Here is a 23,873-nt window from a genome sequence, read left to right on the forward strand (position 1 = left end):
AAAGGCCATAGTTACCCAACTCCAAAACCATTTAAATAATAAAAAAAAATCCTGTCTGGACAACTTGGACTAAACTCGAGTTTACAGAAATTATATTTGTTAAATATTTAGCTTCACGAACTCTGCAAAAATGAGTTAGTGGCCTACAAAAGTCATATATATATATATATCTATATATAGTACAACATCTTAAGATCATATTTACAAAATGTATTCACAAAGAGAATCTCTCTTCAAACTGCAATGCCTTGCCTTACATTTTATGACATTTAATGGCAAAAAAGATGTATGATTATTGCTCAAATGCCCATATTGGAGATATTATGTAACAGTAATTCAGACTGGGCTTGAAAGGGGGCAAGAACTTGCCTACTTTAATATCCATTGATTCATTATTATAGGTATTGCAGTAACCCACTACATACAGCATTTTATAAAGTGCACAAAACTGCACATCAATATGGAAATCTTTTATCATGATTATACATATTTAATCTCTGCATACCCCTTTGGCGCCAAAGAGCGTGATTCAGAGGCTGCAACAGCTCATTTGCATTGCCACTTGCACATCAGAGTTCCGACACCTGGGAGTGAGATTGAACAGCAGCATGAATGTTCAGAGCATTGTTTTGTTTTTAAATCAAGGCCAGAAACTACATTCTATCAGAGGCTCTTACTAGAGAACTCTAGACTATTACCAAGTATTTTCCAGGCACTTTGGTCTGCCTGTAGTTAAAGGGCTTTGGATAGCTACAGTAAATAGAACTGGTACACACCATGTCTATCCAACACATTTACTCAAATGGCATTGCCAAACGCACTTTGCTAAAGGCAGAGTGCCAAAAAAAAAATATCACCCTTTCTCTTTTCTTTTTGTACATTATACAGTGATACTTTGCTTCTACTCCTCCTCCTATCCCTCACCACCCAAAGGTCCATAACTCATGAAGTCACTTAGGACATCTTCATGGTAAAAAGAAGTGGTATTTCCATAAGGCTACATGTTGCCATGAAGTTCACGTGCACTTTTTTTTTTTTGTAATACTTAGTTCACCATCATCTATGGCATCAGCCTCTTAGGAGATCATAGCTGGAGATGTCAGCAGTATTTCTGCAGGAAAAAACACAACACACCAGTGAACAAACAACAGTGTAAGAGAGGCAAACTTTGTAATCCAGCAAAATTTTTGCTGGCATTTCTGAAGGTTAAGGAAAGAAGTATAAATAAATACTGCACTGGTACTGAAAATACTTTTAAAAATATAGATTCATTTTAGGGGGAGGGGGATTGGGAGGAAATGGCCTGGTGTTGAGCTTAAGTTACTCTAAGGCTAGGATTGCAGAGCCTTGTGGATTCCTTGAGTAAATCTATTTCAGCAATGAACCTGGGATGTTCACAGGCAATAGCTGTTCCACAGCTAGCCTTACCGTTTTATGTAAAACCACCAAGAGAGAACCCAGTGGAGAAATAGGGGTTTGAGAGTTTGGGAGAAATAAGAAAGGGTGCAGAGTGAGCAAAAATGACAACCACGCAAGTCAAACTTTATTTTCTAAGCCACAAAAATGTTGAAAAGTTGTTTGCTAGGCACTGGCAATTTTAGGGGCTGATATGCATATGGAGATCTAAAGAGCTACATGTGGAGAACCAACATTTATAGCCATCTTACCTGGTCTGGACCCATGGGCATTCCTGACATAGGCATAGTATTAATATTCATTTGTCCCATGTGACCACCATTGCTGTTCATGTGCATCATGTTGTAAGCTGCAGGGTTCCCTGAATGGCTGAACTGTTGCTGTGGAAAAGAACTAGAGGACACAAGAAAAAAATTAATGCTCCCAGTTCACAGATTCCTTCAGCCACTGGCATTTTACATCATTGGCATTACAACTATAAAACCTTGTATAAAATAATAATAATAATAATAATAATTTATTATTTGTACCCCGCCCATCTGGCTGGGTTTCCCCTGCCACTCTGGGCGGCTTCCAACAAAGATGAAAAATACACTAAAATGTCACATATTAAAAACTTCCCTGAACTTCGTAATCTTTTCCACAATCAGTTGTGGAGACAGTTGTCTCACCACAGTGTCTTCAAGATCAGATGTGGTTATTTGTGAGGAGCTCACACCAACCTGTGGCTCTAGAGATTGACTAGTGCTATAAACAAATGAATGAGCCTATGATCAACAAATAAATAAATCCTTTGCTTTAAATAAAAAAGAAAGGAAATGCAAAAATGATGGATCAGTGTAAATCACTCCCATCCTAGGATCTCTTCATCCATTGTCAGAAAATGATTTGTTAACTTAAGCCTACCTTACTGAGTTTTTACCCCTGCACGTAACCAATCTGGAACAAATAGTTCAACATATATAGATTTGGACACTTTCATGTTCTTTTAATTTTTTTTAACAACACATCATGTCTTAATCAGCTTGTTTAATTTTGTGAAACAAAAATAGACCCCATATCTTTGTGAAATCTGCAAATTTTAAGAATTTAAACAAATATTTTGAAATCTTCTATGAAACAAATGATTTTAGGTGGTTGTTTTTTTTAAAGAATCTGGGTGCAAGATTGAAGACTGTCTAGATTGCCATGTTGTTGTTTTTTAAATCACACAATTCAGTCTGCTAAAAGCTCTGTTCTTCAGTTCTCCACAGCCACAGGCTCCCCTCTGAAAACACTAGTTGAGATATTTGACTCTCACCTGCTCCTGGCCATATTTCCTGATGGCCAGCCCTTCATTTCAGGAGCTGGATACATTGGTGCAGCCTGAGGATGCTGCATCATGGGATTTTGTGTGGGTCCAATTCTTTGAGCCATCATGGAATTGGGTGGGCTTGATACCCTGCTAAAGGCAGGGTCTGGCTGCTGGGTCATTCCTTACAAAATAAATAAGATAACAGTTTGGTGGTTATGACACTTAGCTATTTTTTGCTGAAGGCACATGTGTCCTCTAATATTTACAGAATTTCACTCTTGTGGGTGCACAATTTCTCTTATCTGATTCAATTTAAAAAGCCCTGAAGCTTGTACCTTTGAAGCATGGTACAAATGAAAAGCCAGAAGGGAATAATTCTCATGGAGAGGCAATGGTGCCTGGGAGAACTGCACTTTGATTCCCAAGTTAATGTCAAATTTCCACCCTAAGGTGTTGTTACCAGCTTGCATTCATTCAAGACTCCCTCTACTTGAAGGGGCCATAGCTCTGTAGTAGAGCATCTGCTTTGCATGAAGAAGGTCCTAGGTTCAATCACCAGCATCTCCAGGTAGAGCTGTGAGAGAACCCCACCTGACCTCATGGAGAGCCAGTTAGCCAGCGTAAACATTAATGAGCTACTTGGACCAATGGTGCGACTCGGTATAAAGTAGCATCTTATGTTCCCCCATCATGCAAGTTTGCTTTTCTCAGTTTCACTTGGTCCCTAAACATGGTTACAAGGTACTATAACTTACTAATGTTTCATTGTTGTTGTTGTAATTTCAGATATAGCAAAGCAGAATAAAAAAAGATCAAATGCTTGCTTTTTGTTGCCAGACCCTTCCTGAACAAAAAAGTTTCCTTGCAGAATTAAGTAATGACTAAGACATAATTCAAATCCAAATTGAGAGAACCAATGAGCTGTGAAATTACTGTATAAAGTTCATGAATTTTACAACATTTCTGCACTGTGGCTGTTCTATTTTAGATCATTCGGCTACAGAATATGTCAAATCCCTCAAAACCCCACTTTCTCCCTCATTCCAAAATATTGTGCTTATACTCTTCTATAAAAATATTCTAGCTTTAATAAGTTTTTTTTGTAATTTACTAAGCCCAACAGCAGCCACAGGAAATAGAAGTAAGTACCGTAATTGGCTGGGTATGAAAATTGCTGGGGTGGGACTGGAGCCATCGGAGGGCCTGTAACAGTACCATCCATGCTTCCTGAGGTGGTCACATTTGGGGGAGGACTGAAGGCTTGAGACTGCTGCTGTTGCTGCTGTATCATCATGGCCATCCTTTGTTGTCGGATGTGGTGACTTATTATCTCCCTGTTTCGCTGCGCCACCATCTGAGCATTAAGGAAGCCTTGCTGCTAGCACCCAAAGAGGATTGACAAAAAGCACATTAAAGAATTCAGAGCAAGAATTATTAAGTTGACAAGAAAAAAAATATATCTTAAGAGTTTTATGTCCATGAGCAGCACCGGCATTTATATTAAAAAAGGACAATAGAGTCTATTTTTCTCCCATTAATGAAATAGTAGAATGGAACAGTAAGAAAATGCACATTTATTCTGCAGTAATAAGTAGCAGAGTGTATAGTAACTGTGGGGAACCACCTTCGGCCCTCCAGATGTTGCCCCATTGGCCTTGCTTGCAGCAACATTTGCAAAGTTTTCCCACGTCTGGTCTACAGCCTATATACCAACAGCAAGCTTATTCTCTTAGGGTCTACCCTTATGCAGATATCCATGCACAAGATATCAGCAGCTTGGGGAATCCCCAAAGTTAAAAAGAAAAGGTAAAGGGGGGGGGGGACCAAAAACGACCTAGCAAACAGAATGCTGGCTTGATGGCTATTGGAGTGGTGAAGGTGGTGGAATGGAAAACAGGAAGACGGAGGTGGCATGGAAGGGAATGGAGCATCCTGGAACAGATACTGGCTGGGTGGCTAAAACCCCAAACAGCAGCACTCCACACTGAAACATTTTGTTGCAGGTCTCACTTTGTGTAGCTTGAACATTCAGCAGGCACTGCGGCTTATATCCAATGTGGCACTAAGCAACTTTTCTGTCAGTGCAAAAATTTATGATTGCACAATGAGACCTTCTCTCCCCCCCCCCCCCACCCTGAATGTGTCCTTCCCAAATCTGCTCCAAATGGTTGGGGAAACCAGCAGAAAATATTAAGGGGGTGCACAAGAGGAAAGTCCCATTGCACAGGCATAATAAATATTTGTACTGACAGGACGGTTACTTAAAGCTAAATTAGATACAAGTAACTGAATCCATACTTGCCAGACTAGCATTGCTCAACAGTTTCAATCCCCAGATTGGTTCTGGAATACAGTGGTACCTCGGGTTAACAACTTAATTCGTTCCAAAGGTCTGTTCTTAACCTGAGGTACCACTTTAGCTAATGGAGCCTCCCGCTGCTGCCACCGCGCGATTTCTGTTCTCATCCTGAAGCAAAGTTCTTAACCCGAGGTACTATTTCTGGGTTAGTGGAGTCTGTAACCTGAAGCGTATGTAACCCGAGGTACCACTGTACTTTTCTACGATTGCATTTGAGATCCAATGCCTCACCCATGTGAACAGGAATTGCAACAATGGTAAAACAGATTATTGTAATTCCTACTCAAAAATATTGACATTATTTAGGATGACATATATAGTGTTTCTTCACCAGTCATATGCCCCAACTGATGTATGTCTCATGATGACATGATTTATGTAGAATCGTCTTTTGGTTTATGGTTATGTTCTATTGGACTTTGATCCATTAGATAAAAATATGTGTGTCTGCTTTAGTATTTTAAAAGATGTATGAAGGAGGGAGAAAAGAGAAGTAACAGAAAGCAGAACTGGGAGAGGTAAAATAACAGCAGGAAGTGGGAGGCTACTGTATAACCTGATTAGTAATACTTACTTGTGATCCCATTTGTGGGGGCATAACAGGTCTCATCACTGATGCACTACCAGGGTTGGGGTTCTCCATTTTTATATCAAGTGTTTGACGAGTCTGATTCAAAAACTTAAGAAACAGAAAGCAACAGTGTGTCACAGAACAATGTCAAAATACATCAAACAGGTTTCTATAAAACCCACGCTACACTACAAGCCTAGGCAAAAGTAATAATTAAAAAGAAGCTACTTCACTCAGTGTGGCTTATTAAGTGCGCTGAAACACAACGTTTGACGTCACGCCCAAAGGCGCACTCCTCCATTGTCTCCAAGGCAGAAGGATGCCAACAAGGGCCTCAAATATACAAACCTAATCATTAACTTTCATACTGATACTTAATAGTGCAATTCAGAAAACAACTGTGCCACTGTTTTCATCAGTTTTCATCAAACATCAGTTTTCATCAAACAAATAATCTGTCTAGTTCAGCAGTATTTAATCTCAGAAATGACATTACCAAACTGAAAATAAAGACTACAATGATGAGAAATTGCAGGCCTGCTTCACATGTCATGACAAGCCAAATTATGGACTATCAGAACCATGCAAACATGTGGATTCCTGGGGAGCTCACAGCACCTTTCCTCCTCTCTTGTCTTTTTTATTCCTGCATTATCATTAGCCAAGGTTTGTGCTCTAACCATGAGCTGTAGCCAAAGCTGTAGCTCCATTTTAGGAGCCCTCGTGGTTGCATAGTACCAGTTAAGTCATAGTTTGGGCAACATCTTGACATGTAAACTAAGTCTCTGTGTGTACCAAATATCAGGACAGGATACAACAAATCAATGTATGTGTTAATGGGTAAGTGATATATTTCATTTTCCTGCCCTTGGCAAAGCCAAAAAGTTTCCCTCTTCAGAAGGGAACTGAAAAATTATAATTGTTTACCTGCTGCCCTTGAAGTCTCTGTTGGAGCTGCATCCGAAGTTGCTTTGGTGTGTTGGTTCTGGGCCTCATGACATTTGCTCGGGGATGCATACTTTGCATTGGAAAACTGCCCTGCTGATTCATCTGATTCATCACAGAGTTAAAGGCTGCCTGTTGGCCTTGCACGCTACTAAAACCCCCTGGCAGGGGAGCTCCCTGGCCCTGGTATGGCTGACCATATACTGGAGGCTTCTGGTCAATCATTACAGTAGATTCTTGGCCATGAAATGATTCTTGCTTGGGTTCCAAAGCTTGCCCCTTAAAAAGAATATAGAACTTGCCAATATTTCACACTCTGCAATAGTATATTAAGAATATTTTATACAGGGGAATTTTATATTTGAAAATATGAGCTTTGTGTGTGTGTGTGTGTGTGTGTGTGTAGCTGGCAGTGTAAAAAACATAGTAAATGTTCAGGAGACACACCAGTAAGCACATGGTACAACAGTTATGGGACCCTATCTCACCATTTAACAGTTCAGGGATACACACAGGATTATCCAATAATCCAATGAAAATTGCCCAGTTCAAAATTACATTGACAATATCCATCTCCTATGAGTAAGTTCTGAGTCAGGTATATTAAGACTTCATCACTATAATATTCAGCAACTATTCTACAACTACCTTTCTAAAGAAGATGCCTGCACACATTAATTACAATGTAGTATTGTCACAAATTAAAAGGAAAATAAACAATTTTTAGATCAGAAGGCTGCTCTTGTTATGTTATAGGCAAACATTTTCTCACTATGATTTTTTTAAAGGGGCACTGCAATATCATGTTTATAATCATATCAGGTCTGCATAATTTGTAATCCAGCAAATGTAATGCAGGTCACCAGCAGTTGGATAAAGCTTCTGTTTTTACAGCCTTTTTAGGACTGCAAGAATACTTGGCAGGCCACAATACAGAGAAGGTGGGCTATGTTCAGCTTGAGTTGACTAGCAAGTTCTGGAGCCTATAATATATAAATTAAGTTCTTCTCACCCAAAAGAAGAATGTACAAAGTACTGAGGAAGAAATGTACTAGGGTTTTTATCCCCCCCCCCTTGCAAAAATACATTTTAAGAGCATACAGCAAACTGAAAAATCTGCACTTCAAGAGCACTGGCAACTTACTTGATTTACAAGATCAGGAATTCCTAAGGCCCTATCAATTTCTTCAAGGCTTGTGACATCTGTGTTACTCAGCAATGTATGCAATTGATCTAGAAGAGCCCTTTCATCACTTTGGCCATCAACATTTGGAGCAGCATACAGAAGATCATCCAAAGAATTCCTAACTAGTTGCCTAGGAAAACCAAGATGTAGCAACAATTAAGAATACTGGTCAAAGAGTAGATAAATTCTCATATCACACATAAATTGAAGTCTCCAGATAAGAATCATATCTTCCCAGTATACATAAGTGCAAAAATGAGATATGCCCAGTGTCATTTCACAAATGAGCAGGATTCTGGAAACTGAAAGGAGGACCCTCCATGTTAAAACTTTTATCACCTTTGATAGATCATTACTATCCAACAAATCCCCAATAGAATGTCAAAGACTAAGATGGTAAACAAATTACAAATATGATGTAAGCATTTTCTTTGATGAATCACAAACAAACAAATAATCTGTCTAGTCCAGCATTCTAGTTCAGATAGGGGAAGTCATAGTCATAGCAGAGCCATTGAAATCAATGGACTTAACTAATTTTGTATTTAAATGAGTGTTTTTCCTGAATGATCAGAATGTTCTGATACCATTTGTAGATGAAAAATAGGCTGTCAGTTAAATAGCATACTACATTCTAAACCATATTGTACCTGTTTTGTGAACCTCGAGGTCCTTGCTCCATGGACAGCATGTTGTCAGGCCATGCATTTGGATGGTTAGACGGACCTTGATGTGCATAAGGATTCCCTCCCATACCAATATTAATTTCATTTGGTCCTACAAAATGAAACAAAAATAAATTTACTGTTAGAAAAGAGGTGAATTTTTGGAGCAGCAATCCAACAACACAGGGCAGTGTACAAAAACAATGTATCACTATTATAAAACACAATGATAAAATATCTCAAAAAAAAAAAAAAAACCCACCATACAACTATTTTTAATATCAAAATCATTGGTCTTACTCTCACTTGAAGCCTAAGTAAAAATGTATGGCATTACTTTCAGAATGTAAGGTTTCTATTCAAATGGGATGTAAAAGGGGAGAAAGCTTCTTAACAGGGTGTTTATGTGTGTTCAACTAATAGTAGTTCCTTCCACATCTTTGAACTGTTGTAGACATGACAGCACCAGGGTGCCCCCCATTAAACTCAAATAGCAGTAACAAGGCAGCTGAGATAGGGTTGCCATACGTCCAGATTTCCCCAAACATGTCCAGGAATCAAATGGCGAAAGCAGTGTCCATGAGGAATTTTGAAAGATTGACAAAATGGCCAGAGGTTTTGTCAACAGAACCAGGAAGTGTGTCTGTTTTAGGATCGCTATTTGTGTTTTCCGGGTGAATTCTTGAAATACGGCAACCCTAAGCTGAGAGGTAGTGGTCTAAATTGTTTATCACTATCACTGAATTTAAATGCTTTGCTTCCTTTAAGTCTACCAGTATCCAGCAACCCACACTGGAGCACTAGTTGCTCAGAACATGGTACAGATCACTGTGCAAACAGCCTAAAGCTTCAAACTTTATTGCCAGTCAGTAGAACATGAGACTCTTAATCCCAGGGTTGTGGGTTTGAGCCCCATGTTGGGTGAAAGCTTCCAGCATTGCAGAAGGTTGAACTAGACGACCCTTGTAGTCCCTTCCCAATCTACGGTTCTATGATTCTACTATCTTACCTATGTGCAGTGCATAAGACACAAATTATTGTGGTGTTCAATTAAAAAAGCATAGTAAGAACTCACTCATATGGATCATCTGCTGTTGGAGCATGGATCTGGTGCCAGGCATACTATTTGACCTCATGGGTAAACCAGGCATGGGACCACCAACTGAAGATCTGGCAAGGGCTGGGTTGCAGTCTGGCCCTGGTCTTGGCATTGAAGCAGAACTAATAGGTTCCATCCTGCTCACTTTTGAGTTTTGTAGGCTCCAGTCACTTGCTGAATGCTGATTCATAGGCATATTTCTGTTAGGTCCCCCTAGAAAATTAACGTATTTAAATACATATTGCTTTCCCTACAGAAAAATATAGAATACAATACAATTTGCTACAGTTGGCATTTTTATATTCACCCACTCCAAATCAGTTTTAGCCAGGACCCAAAGGGCTGCATACATCAGGGCCTTTCAGCCACCATTCATGGTAACATCTCAAATATAATCTAGGTTTTCAGGTTCAACTGAGATATAAAGCATTGCACAACAACGTAGATGGGTTGTGGTTATCATTGTGTGTTTTTTGTGACAATGGTTCAATTTAAACAGCATGTTTGCTGTTTGCTGCAGTCTGCACTCACCAAAGTTTAAAAGCCAAAACATGAAGCTCTTGACTGCCCCAAGGTCCCCCGGACAGCTTCATGACTGAGCAGAGATTTTAACCTGGGTCTCAGAGACCTTAGTCTGGTACTCTAACCACATCAACGCAGAAACTTCCGAATGTACAGGAAACCCATGCTTTAGGGATGCTTGTCTGCTTCTATTTTCTATCTGCTCAGCACTCCAGACCCCAGGTGCGGTGGCAATGGAGGTAAAGGAACAGCCACAGCAATGATTTGTCAGTTCATACACCACGCTCACCGCACTTGGTGCAAGCAAATTTGCTAGCTCCTTGCAAATCATGATTTGTTAATTCAGACATCACAACTAAACCCAACCCTACAAATGTTTTTGGTGAGATATGTGAATTGAGCCAAAAGGTCTAAAAAGCATAGCTAGAATAAGCTAGTATAATACAATTGTAACAATTTTTCTCGTAGTTAATAATTTACTTCAGCAAACCTTTGGGATATTGTTCATGTTTTTTAAAAAAGTATGAGGAAATCAACAAACCCATATTAGTTCCAAAGTTTTCCTGATTTTCCATCATTCTTGGACTCCCACCCATCATGTTTTGCTTCTGTAGCATGGAGAATGTATTAACACTCCTCACAGACGGACTTGATCCCACTGATACGGGGCTGTCTAAAGACAAGGCTCTGTTGAAAGGAGGACGGGTGGCCTGCATAGATTGGGGACTTCTCATACCTGTTGAGTAATTAAAATATAATTGTAACTGTACCATCTTTAAACCTGGTATTGATCTACCATGACAGATGTTTAGCATCCACTATAAGGTTATTTAATGTAATTTTAATAAAACCACAGAAACTGTATGTCCTACACAAGTCACTGATGGAGACTAATACAGAAATTATTCACCTGGATTGTTTGATCTATAATGTTTCAGACTGAGATGTTAACTTCCTATAACTACTTCCTATAACTACTATAACTACTATAATTATTAAAAGAATATGGTGTATCTCTTTGGATCTGTACAGTCTCTGTTAATTTCAAATCTCTTATAGCTATATACAGAATTCTATAAAATGTTAGAAAATAATCAAAACCCTAACTAGAAAGGCAAAGGCAGGGGCGGAATCAGAAGCCTAATAAATTAGCTCTAATATGGTATGAGTACAGTTAAATACATATTAAGTTAACTGCTATGCTTAAAATGTGATCGACAGTTGGTTTCTATCAAATCTATGCTTGCAACTTTAAACTCAAGGTTTTCTTGTGTTAGGTCTCAATGTTTATAAAGCTCACTATCAGACATTACAGAGGGTATCTACAAGGAAATTCTAGTCTACTAGTAGACAGCAATAAAAACCATTTTTTAAAAGGCTAAACTGGGGAATTAAGAACAAACAGAAATAATGGCTTGAATGCCTTTAATCAACACAATGACTGTTAAGTAAAGTGGAATTTTATGTCAAATAAACTTTACCCAGTGGTGCATTTCCTTGGCACAATGGTTGCTTATTCCCCATGTTATTTCCATTTGCAGACATTGGATTACTGCAAAAATCTGAGCTAGTTAGATCACCCAAAATGGCATCTAAATTATCCACCAAATCTCCACCCATCTGAAAAGGAAAAAAAAAATTAAAAACAAACTTAGTTGTTTAGATTTCTACTGAAAAAATCAGAAGCTGGTATGCGCTCAAAACTATGATGTCTTTGAAACTTACTACAAATTCTTAAGAGAACAAGCTAGAAGTCATGTAAATATTTGATCAGAGATAACTTTACTAATTTGGAGAGAAAGAAAAAGATAAAAACTTCATTTGCATATTCTGTAATCATCTCAGAATGGAATATTCAGAAAATATTGTGGATGAATTTTCCAAGGTATCACTTGAGGCTAGGCCTGCAATGTTTAATTAACCTATTTATTTATTTATTTTAATCTCCTGGAAAAGATGTCTTCAGTTAACATAGTGGCAGGTCTTTTTTTTTAAAATGTTAATTATTAAAAGTGGTCACCGACTACCGGTAAGTCATGCTTAGTAGCAGTACATGTACTGAAATCAAATAATTTATTTCAGTCATGATTCTCTTATGCCTATTCAACAGGCTGATCCTGAGAATGGCTTGGGATGCAGTTGTAACTGCATGTACTCAGAAGTAAATCCTATTTAATTCAATGAGGCTCCCTTCCAGGTACACAGGATTAGGATTGCAGCCTCAGTCAGCTATATTAAGTATTTAAGGTGGTAAATGCTTAAAATACATGGGGGGCAGGTTGCTTCTTAAAAGAGGCATTCCATGTTCTCTCACGTATTGAGTGGAATACCTGCATCATCTATAATCAGTGGAAAATTAAACTGCAACAAGATGAAATAATTTTTAAAAGCAACGTTTTAAAAATTACTTTGATACATCATAGTTGGGAGTTCAGGTTAGCTGTGGTTTTCAGACTTACAAAAAGAAAGGGCACGGTTCCATTCCAGGGGCTTATTTAGTAAACAAAAGTATACTGAGTCTTTTAACAGGGATTTTGCTAAACGTTAGAATACTCTACCTCTTCAGTGGGTTCTGTTTTTATTTTCATCTCTTTTTCTTGACTTGAAGTAGTTATGGCAGAACTACAGCACTGTCCCATCTTGCTGTCCAAATTTTCTATTTTAGGTTTAATGTCTTTCGAAAGAGGATCTTTTACATCATCCTTGTCAAGCAAGTATCTAAGGAGGGCATGGTTTTCCTTCTTTTTAGGACTCATTTGTTCTTGCTTGACTGTTCCTTCGCCACAAGAAACAGCACTACTGTCATGGTATGTGTCTTTACCAGTAGCTTCAGCTGTGATTTTTGCCACTTCGGCTGGAGAATTACCATTCCGCAGCAATTTATGCAAAATCCTATGCTTCTCTTGCATGTTTGATGAAGAAGAGACCCCTCCAGATGTAGAAGACGAGACTCCAGATGAAGGACTTGTGGCATTGGCAGTAGGTTCTTTGCAACTGGAGTCCAAAGGGGAGTTTGACAGTGTAGGGTGTCCCCTGTCCTCTGAGGAACAAGTTAGCAACTGGAGAAGTTTTTTATGCCCTTTGCTTTCAGGTAGTCCCCTCTGATCAGAGCCTTCAAGGCCCTCTTCTTTGATGTCTTTGTTACTAAGGGAGTCCCTGCTGTTTGACTGACACATGGAACTCTCCACTTGATTTTGCTCACAAAACAAGCCAGGAGGGCTCTTTGAATCCTGGTTACCCATTTTACTTTGCTGAGAAACATTCATATTTGGAGAATTGTCTAGTTTTGGACCTGGCGAAGAAAGAGTAGACAGAAGGGAAGTTCCAACTCCCTCACTAATCGCTTGAAGAGCACTAAGTGAGCTGCTTGAAAAATTGTTGTTGCTAGTGTTGCTGGCAGTTCCCATTGGAGAGTTCACACCTATATAAAAAAGAGAATTTGCATTGGAGAAACACTAAGTGAGGTATTACATATTACCGAATCATTTAACTAAAAATACTTTGAAACATTACAGCAGAAAGTATATACAGGGAAAGTTTTAAAACTGCCTCCCATAATTTCTGCATAACAATATTTTTCATAGTACGTTATTCAATGAAAAATGGCACAGTAAGTCTGATTGTATTAGATTGTTTTTTATGTTTATGCTATAAGCTGCTCTGGGAATGATAGCTGAAGAGTGGATTATAAACAATGATAATCATCACCATTTCTGGCCAACTGAGTAAATAGTATCTGATTTCAGATGCTGAAACAAAAAAACAAAACAAAACACACTTTAAAAAGATACTAGAAATAATTACCTGCTACAGGAGAAAATTGATGCGAATTCACTTTTGGACTCCCACGATTCCTAGGGGATATCATTAAATTCTGTTGACTGGAAGTCATGCCTGGGCTCCCATGTGGTGGGCTGCTCATATTTAATCCATAGTTACTCTGATAAGGAGAAGACTGTATTCCTTGTCCAGAGTTCACAGGTCCCATGTTTCCAGGACCTCCATATCTAGCACCACTCATCTGCCCCATTAAGTTAGGATCTCCCATACCATAGTTCCTGTTCTGCAAAGGTATATTTTGCCCAGATGACATGTTCATGACACCACTGACTGAATTTGTACTTGCAGTTGTAGATGTTCTGATGTTCTGTCCCATTGCACTGGGATTTGGTCGATATCCGTTTTGTTCTCTGAAACACACAGCATTGGCAATCAAGCTTGGCACAGCGGATTAGTAATGTCCATGTTTTAAAAGATCTTATATGTTCTTCTAGGAATCAATGTACAATACTGCGTTGCAACAGCAGAACACAGGAACACTGCTATATACACTCCTCATCGAGCTCATAGAAATTTATGATGAAATTTAAAATTCTTCCTTAGCCCATTGTATTAATCTTTTTATCAACATCAACAAGGCACAGGAAGAGAACAAACTGTATTTCCAAGTTGTATATTCTACAAATTTTCTTGATAAGAATAGAAAATATCCCACCCTTAATGAGAACTTTATAGAAATTGTGATACAGTGGGCAGAGGTCAGTTGCTGTTACATAATGAGGCTGACTGTTTTATCTCAAAAAGAAATAAAAATGAATAAGCTCAAAACCTCTTTTTCAAAAGTTCAACGTGTGAAAGCTGCCCAAAGTAGCTGGGGCAACCCTGTCACATGGGCAGGGTACAAAATTATTATATTATTAGTAGTAGGATTTACCCTAGTAATGTTTAAAATCATTATTGTGAGAGAAATCGGCTTCTTTGATCCTTCCCAACTTCTCAGTCAAGTAGGTAATATTGGATTTGGGGTCTAACTCAATAAAAGGTGTATTCATAAGTTTCAATATAAACACAATGAACCATGAGATGATGTGCCATCCCGTCCTTGTCTGAAGAGATAAAAAAGAGTAATGGGCATTTGTATGAAATTTGTATGGACTGAAACTTAACATTCAGCAATTTTATCTTCCTGTTATATCTGACCAAATAAAATTTAACCATGCTCATGGGTTAAAATTCTGCATATATTGTCTCTTATACTGCCCTCTAAATGTTTTCATTATGTTGGTTCACATTAGACACATATGATTTTGGAGCTGCTAAAACAGATTATTGATTTCACCTTTGAAGAAAGTGAGTGGAGATAAACCCATGCCGGTCATTGGTAACAGGGTTCCGGAACAATTTACTTTTTGTTTGTGCTGTCACTATTGTTCCATCAGCTAAGGAGAACCGATATAGCGGAGTTTCAGCAAGACCTTGCATATAAGCTGTTAGGAAGAGTAGAAACTATTAGTACTGAAGCAATCTGCTTACATTTCCCATTCTAGAAACAGAAATAAAACTGACACTACATCATTAACTACTTTAACAAAATGGTCACTTAAAAAATAAAACAAACTTTAGAAAACCCAAAGCTTCGTGAAATTCTATTATCAAACTTGTGTATGAGTAAAATTTATATTAACATGTGGCCTGTCTTAATATAATAGTTCCAGAGACTTTAGTAATTCAATAGTGTATGTGTTTTTAGATAATCACGTGTCTCGAAGCAATGAAAACGTGTAATATTTTGGGCTGTTCAGATACATTCATCTTATTTCTCTCTCACACTTTTTCTCAAACAACAGCCCAAAATATGGCATGAAAATGGAACTCCCATACTCTTTAATGAAACCCTAGGCTCTGCAATACAAAGCCTTCACCTACTTTTTCTCACTTGTTTTATTAAGATAAGTGTGAGAAAAACAGGTGAATGAATCTGCACAGCCCAAATTTAGTGTTTTACTAACACTAAATAGTATAACAAATTAGTTATAATTATTAATGAGCCTAATATAACCAAATGGTGCATACAATTTAATTTTTTTACTGTAAAGGCATTTCCTAAGAGATATATTCATTGTGTTGATTTTAATTTGGTCCTACATGAAACAACTTTGTACAAATTAAATAAATTAGCATTTAGAAATGTGTGGTGTTACCTTCATGATAGTGGCGTTTGTTTGACCAGGGCTGTCCTTCATTTTGACATAAAAATCTCTGAATACAACGACGAATTGTATCTTCAAAGCCAGGTCTCATGGACCTTAGAGAATTTGTATCTATGTTAACAAGTTTACCTGTCAATCAGAAAAATGCTTACTTGATATAAAATATGTAAAACATAAAAGCTAACAACAATAAAATGAGCATAGCATGGTTAGCAATGTTCTTTGGCATTAATATGAAAGAAAGAATAAGAAAAAAAAGAGACTAGGCTGCAAACACAGTTCTTTCAGATATGCACACAAATCCATTCTTGGAATCCAAGTCACGATTCAACCTTTTTGCCTTCCATACAGAACCGAATATGTCAAGGTCTGAAATTGAAAGACCATGTACATGTGAGTGGTCAGTTCTTTACGCAAGGTAAGAAGGATGAACTATGTAAAGGAGCACCTAGAGACTCAAAAACAGTGTTCCCCAGATAATCTGGATCATCATTAACAGTCAACATAACTCCTGGAAATAAATACCAATATATCCAACCTGAGCCGCCCTGAGACCTCCAGGTATAGGGTTGTATATAAATTCAATGAATAAATAAAAATAATAAATAAGCCCAAAACTGTTCCCACAAACAACACATAGCGATACTACTGGGTGAACATTTTATGTATTCTGTACTTTTCATTGCTTTAGAATTGTCTGGTTTTACATTGTTTTACTTATTTTATTTGATCTTGTTATGTTGCTTTGAGACTCTTTGTTTTGTATAAAGCAAATGAAAAATGCTGATAATGATAATCACCAACTAGGAAAAATCATAGCAGACTAAATTCAGCCAGAGTAGCTTTATGTTGCCAACTCAAGATCTTTTGCTGGTTAAGATGGAAAATTCAATTGGCAGTTTTAGCTCCACACTCCAGATTTAGCCCAGTTCAGATTATTTTCTCCCTTACCTTCTTTCTAGGCTGGTGAGAATAAGATTGTTCATACCTACAATTACTACCAGGCACACTTTTTCTGCTTCACCAGGCACCCTTTTCCTGTGAATACCCATGTATGGATGTTATATTTGAACTGGGTGTTACCTGTGCAAAATCCCAAACCATGTGCTGAATCCCAAGATTTTGGAGAAAGGGAATTGACAACAGGATTTAACTCTTTGCATATTGAATTTTACAACACAATCCTATTTATAACTTGGTTTTCAACTACATGTCTCTGTAATGTATTCAAATATTACATCCACGCATGGATATTCAAGGTGTACAACTGCACATGCCCAGCTTCACATGCCCCTGTCCTGGGAAGCTGCAATCTCCAGCTACTTACGCACGAAGGGACAATTTGGGGGCTGAGTATCATCCAAACCAGGCCTTTATTTTGCAGAGAACAAGTGTAGCTAAAATAAACAAACTAGGTGCAGGAGTGATTAAGAAAAATACAAGTAAAACCTACTGAAATATTAGCTGCCTTGGAGGCTCTAATTCTAAATATATATTTTTTTAAAAACAAACTAGGCAAGCAATTGTAAAATAACTGCACAAAACATGCTCGTGATCATTTACATTGATAATAGAGGTCATTAGTTATTTATATAGCTTACTTACCTGAAAGGTCATGTCTAGTAACAAAGCTCTCTGTATTTGGTGAAAATACCCTTTCTACTGCTGAGATACGGCGTGCCACACATATCATACAGGACTGCAAATCTGAAATTCAAAACATTTTATGTTATGCTTATAGATAGCTTGAGATTTAAAGAAAACAAAAGCTTTCTGTTTTATTAAGAAATACAAATACTGACATCTATGTATTGCTATTTTACAAAAGGCACTGACTGAACATAGCTCATCACATTATAAATAAAGTTGTACTTAAGAGATAAAAAAAAATCAACAGCCACATCAGCTGCATGTCATTACCTTCACCTTCTTCCAGCATGGCTCTTGGTTGTGATAAAGCAAAACATTGCATTGTTTCAAATCTTTGATGTGTATCTTGGTTGTTCCCTACATCTTCCAGAAGATCATGTACAGTGTTTACCATCATGCGACAATTAAATGTATGACTCTTCTGTCTAGGTGCTTCATTGGTCCAAGAAACTCCGTTCACTAGTGTACACACAAATTTAAGAAATATATTATGTTTGAGCAGAATAAGAGTTTACACAAGTTATTAGGTAAGACTGCATTCCTAAGCATGCTTGGAAGAAGTTTCACTAAAATCAGACATCTAACTCAATGGATGCCTCTCCTATGCCAGAAATGTTTTTTTTAAGTGCTACTGAAGAGGGAAAAGGAATGGACATTCTACTTTCTCACATATCAATAACAAAGAAGCAAACAATAGAAAGAAAGCAATGGTGCTAGATATATAGCAGCTACATTTAAGGTATGAGAATTTAATAGTAGATTTCTGTTAATTAAAACAGTAAATGGAATAGTAGCTTATATTAAATTAAACTGTTTTGAAAGATATTTTTGTATGACTTTAATTGGCAGTTATATATGAGAGGGCAAATGTAACAGTGAGACATAACGCTAGTATTTTCTTGAAAACTTAAAATAATTTGACAGAAAAGCAGCATATAAATGCAATAAATAAATTAAAACTAAATGTTTTTAAAAACAGTGGGAACTAATTCAAATATAAAAAGGAATACTTTGCTTAATACTTAATCACCATCATCACTTTTAATTTGTATACTGTCTTTCTATCTTACAATACCTAAGGTAGTTTACAAGCTGAAGAAACAAAGAATGTAAACCTTATAACACTCTAATGCAATACAAAAATGCAATAATAAAACATAACTTTAAAATAAGCAACCTACATCAAATAAAGTAACATTCAACGATCATTAGACTAGTATAGAATAATATTAAATATCAGCATATAAAAATTAAATAGAAATCCACTCTTAACAATTACAATAAATAATTTCTTAACTACAATCAATAAAACAACAGCAAGCCACAGTGCATAAAATAATACAATACAAACTGAGAAGCAGAGACTGGAGGGTGGGGCAAGGCAGGTGGAGGGAGGCCTTGCCTGATGAAGTCTCTCCCCTCACAGTTCTTCCTCCAGGCACAACTCCCTTATGAGGACTCCCAGGGATGGAGGGTGGGGCAAGGCAGGTGGAGGAAGGCCTTGCCTAATGAAGTCTCTCCCCTCACCACTTAAAGACTTAAAAGCTATCTTCCTATTTAAAATGGACATCTACACATTAACAAACCCAAGCATTAACAAGCTTATTACCTGTAGATTTTGGTAAATTTTTAAGAAAATCCTTACGGTCCTCTTCATGCAAGATACTGTAAACACTTGTATTAACCAGGTCCTCTTGTTTATATTGCAAATACTGAGTGACATTTTCGGATACAAATACAATGTTCCCATCTCGATTTACTACGAATAAGAAGCCATCTAATGCCTAAAAACAAAATCATAGCAAATTATCCAAGTATACAGACTTTTATATATGTGAAAGATACAGAAAATAAAGGCACACCAATCTCAGACAACAATCTTTTTTTGGGGGGGGGGTGTCCTACATGTCTTTTCAGAAACAAATCATACTTGGGGCATACTCCCAAGTATGTGTGTACAGCGTTGCAGCTGGAATGGGGAATAATGCATAGATACATGTAACAATGGACACACATACATGTAGTGTGCATGCCTAAGTATAAACGCGTCTCTGCTGAGTAACCTGGAAGAAAACTCTTCTTCAGAAGAACATGAACGAAACAATAAAATGTCTAAGAATTAGAACTTAAAAATTGTGCCTGGAAACATACAGCAAACATAAATATTTAAGGACCAATCTTACGTTGTCCCTGCAATCTGCACCCAAAATTCTAGCACTGTTTATGCACCAACTGAAGTTTCTGAACCGTCTTCAAAGGCAATCCCATGCAGACGATATGACAGTAATCCAATCTGGAGATTACCCAATTTGTTAGACTGAGAATCTAATTTTGTTTACAAGAAAGGAGATTCCAACTAAACATCAGGAAGAACTTTTGACAGTAAGAGTTGTTCAAGGGACTCCTGCAGGAAGTTGTAGACTCTCCTTCATTGCAAGTTATTAAGCAAAGGGTGGATTGCCATCTGTCATGGATGCTTTAGTTGAGATTCTTGCATTGCAGGGTGTTGGACTAAATGACTCTTGGGGTCCCTTCCAACTCTATGATTCTATGAATGTTGCTGTTTCGGTTGAAGACAGTGCATCACTTTCAAAAAAAAAAAAAAAAAAAAGGATTCATTGCTTACTTATCTACCAGTCCCTCTAGGCTTCTGCTCATGCAGCCATCATACCAGGCCGTTATAATAAAAAATAAATCCATGGCCTTTTAAACTGTGTGAAGGGTGGGGTGGTTATTGCTTCTGTTTGTTATTGTGTTATTATATTGTAACCCATTCTGTGATCTTCAGATGGAAGGCAGTATAGAGATTTAACAAATAAATTTAATAAATAATAAATGAGAAATGGGAAGCCTGTGTGTGCCTCCCATATTCCTGCTTTGTCCATGGACCCTATACTCTGCCTTGAGTGGGCGGAATGCTGTAGCCAAAGGATGGGGAACCTGTGGTGTTGTTGGACTTTAATTCCCATTAGCCCCAGCCAAAATGACCAAAGATCAAAGATGATTTACGTTATAGCCCTGCAGCTTCTGGAGTACCACAGGTTTCCCATCGCTGATTTAATGTTTAGAGTTGTTTAAAACGTGTATCAATTACCTTCGCAAGAAACTCTGAAGTATTTGATTGGAAAGGTTTGTTTTGTTTCCTCTGAAGCCTATGTAAAACTATAAGTATTTATCAAGTGAGGGGGGAAATGTTGCTGTAATATATACTGTTCAGTACTTGTAATAGCCTATAGACTTGCCTGTAACAGAAGAGGTCCCAATGAATCCTTATCAATAACCCCTTGACCTGTCGAAGATACGTCAGCCTTCTGTACATCGTCATCAGTGGAAGCTGTTTTTCCTTTTAAAAAAACCAACAAATTTTGAAACCTGTACTGCATGTAAGTATTTTTGTAAACGTCTGTCATATATATCAAGCATTCTTTAATATTTGCAATGAAAATCTAATGTGATTGTAGAATTAATGGCTGTTATTTTCACAATATTTACATCTCAGAATGTTTCTATTTCTCCTTGCTATGGGAAAAACACACCCAGTGCAACACTCAAATCCTTTTGTTGTTATTGGCATCTGTCTTGAGACAATGAAATGTGCGTCCAGGGGTGAAGTCAATTCACTGCGTTAGCAGCACCGAAGTAACCTCCCAGGGGCGCAAGCATGGACAGTGTGTATGGAGGTCCTGGGCTGCCCAGATGACAACCCCTCCCCCCGGACTTGCTGATGTGGTCCAAAGGAAAGTACCAGCCTGGCTGCAGGAGTTGCTGGAAGGAGGGGTATATGGAGCTACTAATCTAGCATCCAGGATTGTATCATGCCTTGGATTCACATGCTCCCTCCACCAGCCCTTCTGTATTCTTTGCTTGCTCATCTAACAAATGCAATGTGACTGAGCAGGGGATAGACATTTCTTTGAACATGGGAAGTGCCTAACCTTGCAGGATAGAACTTTGGTTCCTGTGCAACCAGTTCAATAATTGAAGAAAGGGATCTGTTAGCCTGAAACCTCCCTTCTGAATTCATTGTGAAGACACTTTTGGATCCTCAGTACCATTCTGACCTTTTATTCTACAGTGACTTGCCCAGAACCATGAATGTAAAACTAGAATTCAGTTTAGGAAAAATTGTCAATCATTACTTCATTTCCCCCCATTATAGTTCAATAATACTCTATTTGCAGAAAACTTCGTTAAGGTAAACTCACAGTCAACATTCAAGCAGTTAATGCAGAAGAGAAATGTAACAAAATTTTAAAGCCTTATTTAAAAGCTAGATTTAAACATCCATATGTGATAACCTGAAAATAGAATATAATTTCTCCCTTGTAATATAAGAAGTCAGGACTTGCCTTGCTCCTTTATCTGCCGTATCTGTCTAACAGTTTCCTTTAAAATTGCACATTTATCTGGCTTGACATTGAAATTGTCAATGTCACTCAGATTAGCAGAAATCAGCTCAGCCAGTTCTTCAATATATTTACTTTCCTGTTCACGTCGACGTTTCTCTCCACTGCAGATCAGACTAGAAAAAAGAGACAACATTTTAAAGTAGTTAAGCCTAATTATTATAGGATCTTCTTTCAAACCATTTATTTATTCTCAAATTGCTAAATGTTCAGGTATGCACTTCTCATTCTAAGTTTAAATCACTCTGACTGTGACTTTTGTGTCACAGTAAGCCATATTTAATGGTTTGCCATCAATGTGCAAATTTGCTCCAGCTTCTCTCCACCTTGCTAGTGAGCAGGGACAACAAACTATGATGCACAATATGAAGCTAAGGTTTGTTCTTGGCTTCCTATTGCGGTTTGTTTGGAGCAAACATCCAGTTTGGATGTAATGGTAAGAAAAATACTGTGGGTTTTTTTGCTCTCGCTAACTAGCTGGAAGTGAAGTGGGAGCACTCTTTGAATTCATGTTAAACCATTAACCATGGCTTACCACAATGTGCAAATGCAGCCAACCTGTGCACAGAAAGGTGAGTTACAAATGTAATACATCATAGATAGCCAACATGGTGCCCTCCAGACTATCAGCATGGCTAATGATCAAGGATGATAGGAGATGTACTCTAACAACATATGGAGGGCACCATGTTGGCTACCCACTATACATATTTATATGGTCAGCAACTGGAGCTCACTAAGTAAAATCCACCAACCTTAGAAATGCCAACTTCCCTCCCTCTTTCCATTTGTCAATCTTGGGCAAGTATCTTCCAACAGCCACTATGTGTGTGGGGAGAGGCTAAGTTACTAGTCCATTACCCCTCACTCACTTTTCAAAGTAATCCACTAGGAAAATTAGTGGCTGAGTAGGGATATACACCAATGTTGTTGAAATTTCACATCAATAGGAAATCAATAGAAGAAGGGCAGTAAGATATAGTGGGGTAAATATATGCAATGAAATTTATGAGAAAAAACTTCTATCAGGAAGACATCAGAATAGGATAACTACTCAAAAACGCCCAGCATTGCAAGGGACATCTTGTATTTGGAAAATGTTGAGTGGTACAGGCACACAAGAACAGAAGGTGAATACTGAAGGGAGAAGAAAAACATGTTATTGTACCACTATTACTTTTTGATTTAAGCAATATACACCAAATTACATATTTATGCTTTTCTAGGGCCCTTTTTAAAAAAGTATGTATTCCCCTCCAAATTAAAAATTAATTAACAAATCCTGCCTCTAAAATTGTTTATACAACTAATTTTTCCTGCAATAATATTATTTGACTGTTTCACATACACCAATATCAGAATATTAGGCATGTCACCAACTACAATCTGGCACTAAATGCCAACACATCAGTTTTAAATACTGAAAAAACCCATTCACTATTTGTAAACAACCCATAATAAAATAAAAAAATGAATACTCTCTACCCTGGTCCCGGGGTATCACAGGGCAATGGCTTGCGTTTTCTTGAATCACTGGTCATGCTGTCCAAGGAGTTCTCCCCTAATCCACTCATTCTGATCACACATCAGCAACTGAAACAGTCAAGGAGTAACCAAGTTGAAATTTTCTCATGAACTAAAAAACAAAGGTGTTCAAAAACAATAAAGTTAGGAACTTAAACTTTTGTAATGTTGGGGTTGCAAGTGACCCGAAGATCATCTAGTTCAAAGGTTTTCAAACTTCATTCCAGGGCGTATTAGGCATCTTCA

At 37.7% G+C, this 23,873-nt stretch overlaps 1 protein-coding gene across 12 annotated transcripts in view; it reads right to left on the reverse strand.

Moving 5' to 3' along the window:
- Nucleotides 1-342: 342 nt before the first annotated feature.
- The window catches only part of NCOA3 (nuclear receptor coactivator 3), a 94,147-nt gene continuing 70,616 nt past the window's right edge, over nucleotides 343-23,873 (reverse strand). For 5 of the 12 annotated variants that reach the window (XM_081196012.1, XM_081196008.1, XM_081196011.1 and 2 more), the window contains 21 exons: nucleotides 23,589-23,696; nucleotides 22,047-22,219; nucleotides 20,940-21,040; nucleotides 19,307-19,481; nucleotides 17,968-18,156; nucleotides 17,653-17,754; nucleotides 16,039-16,176; nucleotides 15,177-15,324; nucleotides 13,862-14,247; nucleotides 12,616-13,478; nucleotides 11,539-11,677; nucleotides 10,599-10,793; nucleotides 9,512-9,748; nucleotides 8,422-8,548; nucleotides 7,730-7,901; nucleotides 6,568-6,864; nucleotides 5,644-5,748; nucleotides 3,860-4,088; nucleotides 2,717-2,891; nucleotides 1,668-1,809; nucleotides 343-1,111 (listed from right to left, as the gene is read on the reverse strand). In XM_081196012.1, the coding sequence (XP_081052138.1) occupies nucleotides 1,100-1,111; nucleotides 1,668-1,809; nucleotides 2,717-2,891; nucleotides 3,860-4,088; nucleotides 5,644-5,748; nucleotides 6,568-6,864; nucleotides 7,730-7,901; nucleotides 8,422-8,548; nucleotides 9,512-9,748; nucleotides 10,599-10,793; nucleotides 11,539-11,677; nucleotides 12,616-13,478; nucleotides 13,862-14,247; nucleotides 15,177-15,324; nucleotides 16,039-16,176; nucleotides 17,653-17,754; nucleotides 17,968-18,156; nucleotides 19,307-19,481; nucleotides 20,940-21,040; nucleotides 22,047-22,219; nucleotides 23,589-23,677 (4,194 nt within the window). In that variant the 5' untranslated portion in view covers nucleotides 23,678-23,696 and the 3' untranslated portion in view covers nucleotides 343-1,099. Of the gene's footprint in view, nucleotides 1,112-1,667; nucleotides 1,810-2,716; nucleotides 2,892-3,859; nucleotides 4,089-5,643; nucleotides 5,749-6,567; nucleotides 6,865-7,729; nucleotides 7,902-8,421; nucleotides 8,549-9,511; nucleotides 9,749-10,598; nucleotides 10,794-11,538; nucleotides 11,678-12,615; nucleotides 13,479-13,861; nucleotides 14,248-15,176; nucleotides 15,325-16,038; nucleotides 16,177-17,652; nucleotides 17,755-17,967; nucleotides 18,157-19,306; nucleotides 19,482-20,939; nucleotides 21,041-22,046; nucleotides 22,220-23,157; nucleotides 23,740-23,873 lie in introns of those variants that run through there. The other 7 variants (XM_081196001.1, XM_081196006.1, XM_081196004.1 and 4 more) reach the window with 6 other exon arrangements.

Source organism: Podarcis bocagei (assembly GCF_964188305.1).
Source record: "Podarcis bocagei genome assembly, chromosome: 5".
In the NCBI taxonomy this organism is placed as follows: Eukaryota; Metazoa; Chordata; class Lepidosauria; order Squamata; family Lacertidae; genus Podarcis; species Podarcis bocagei.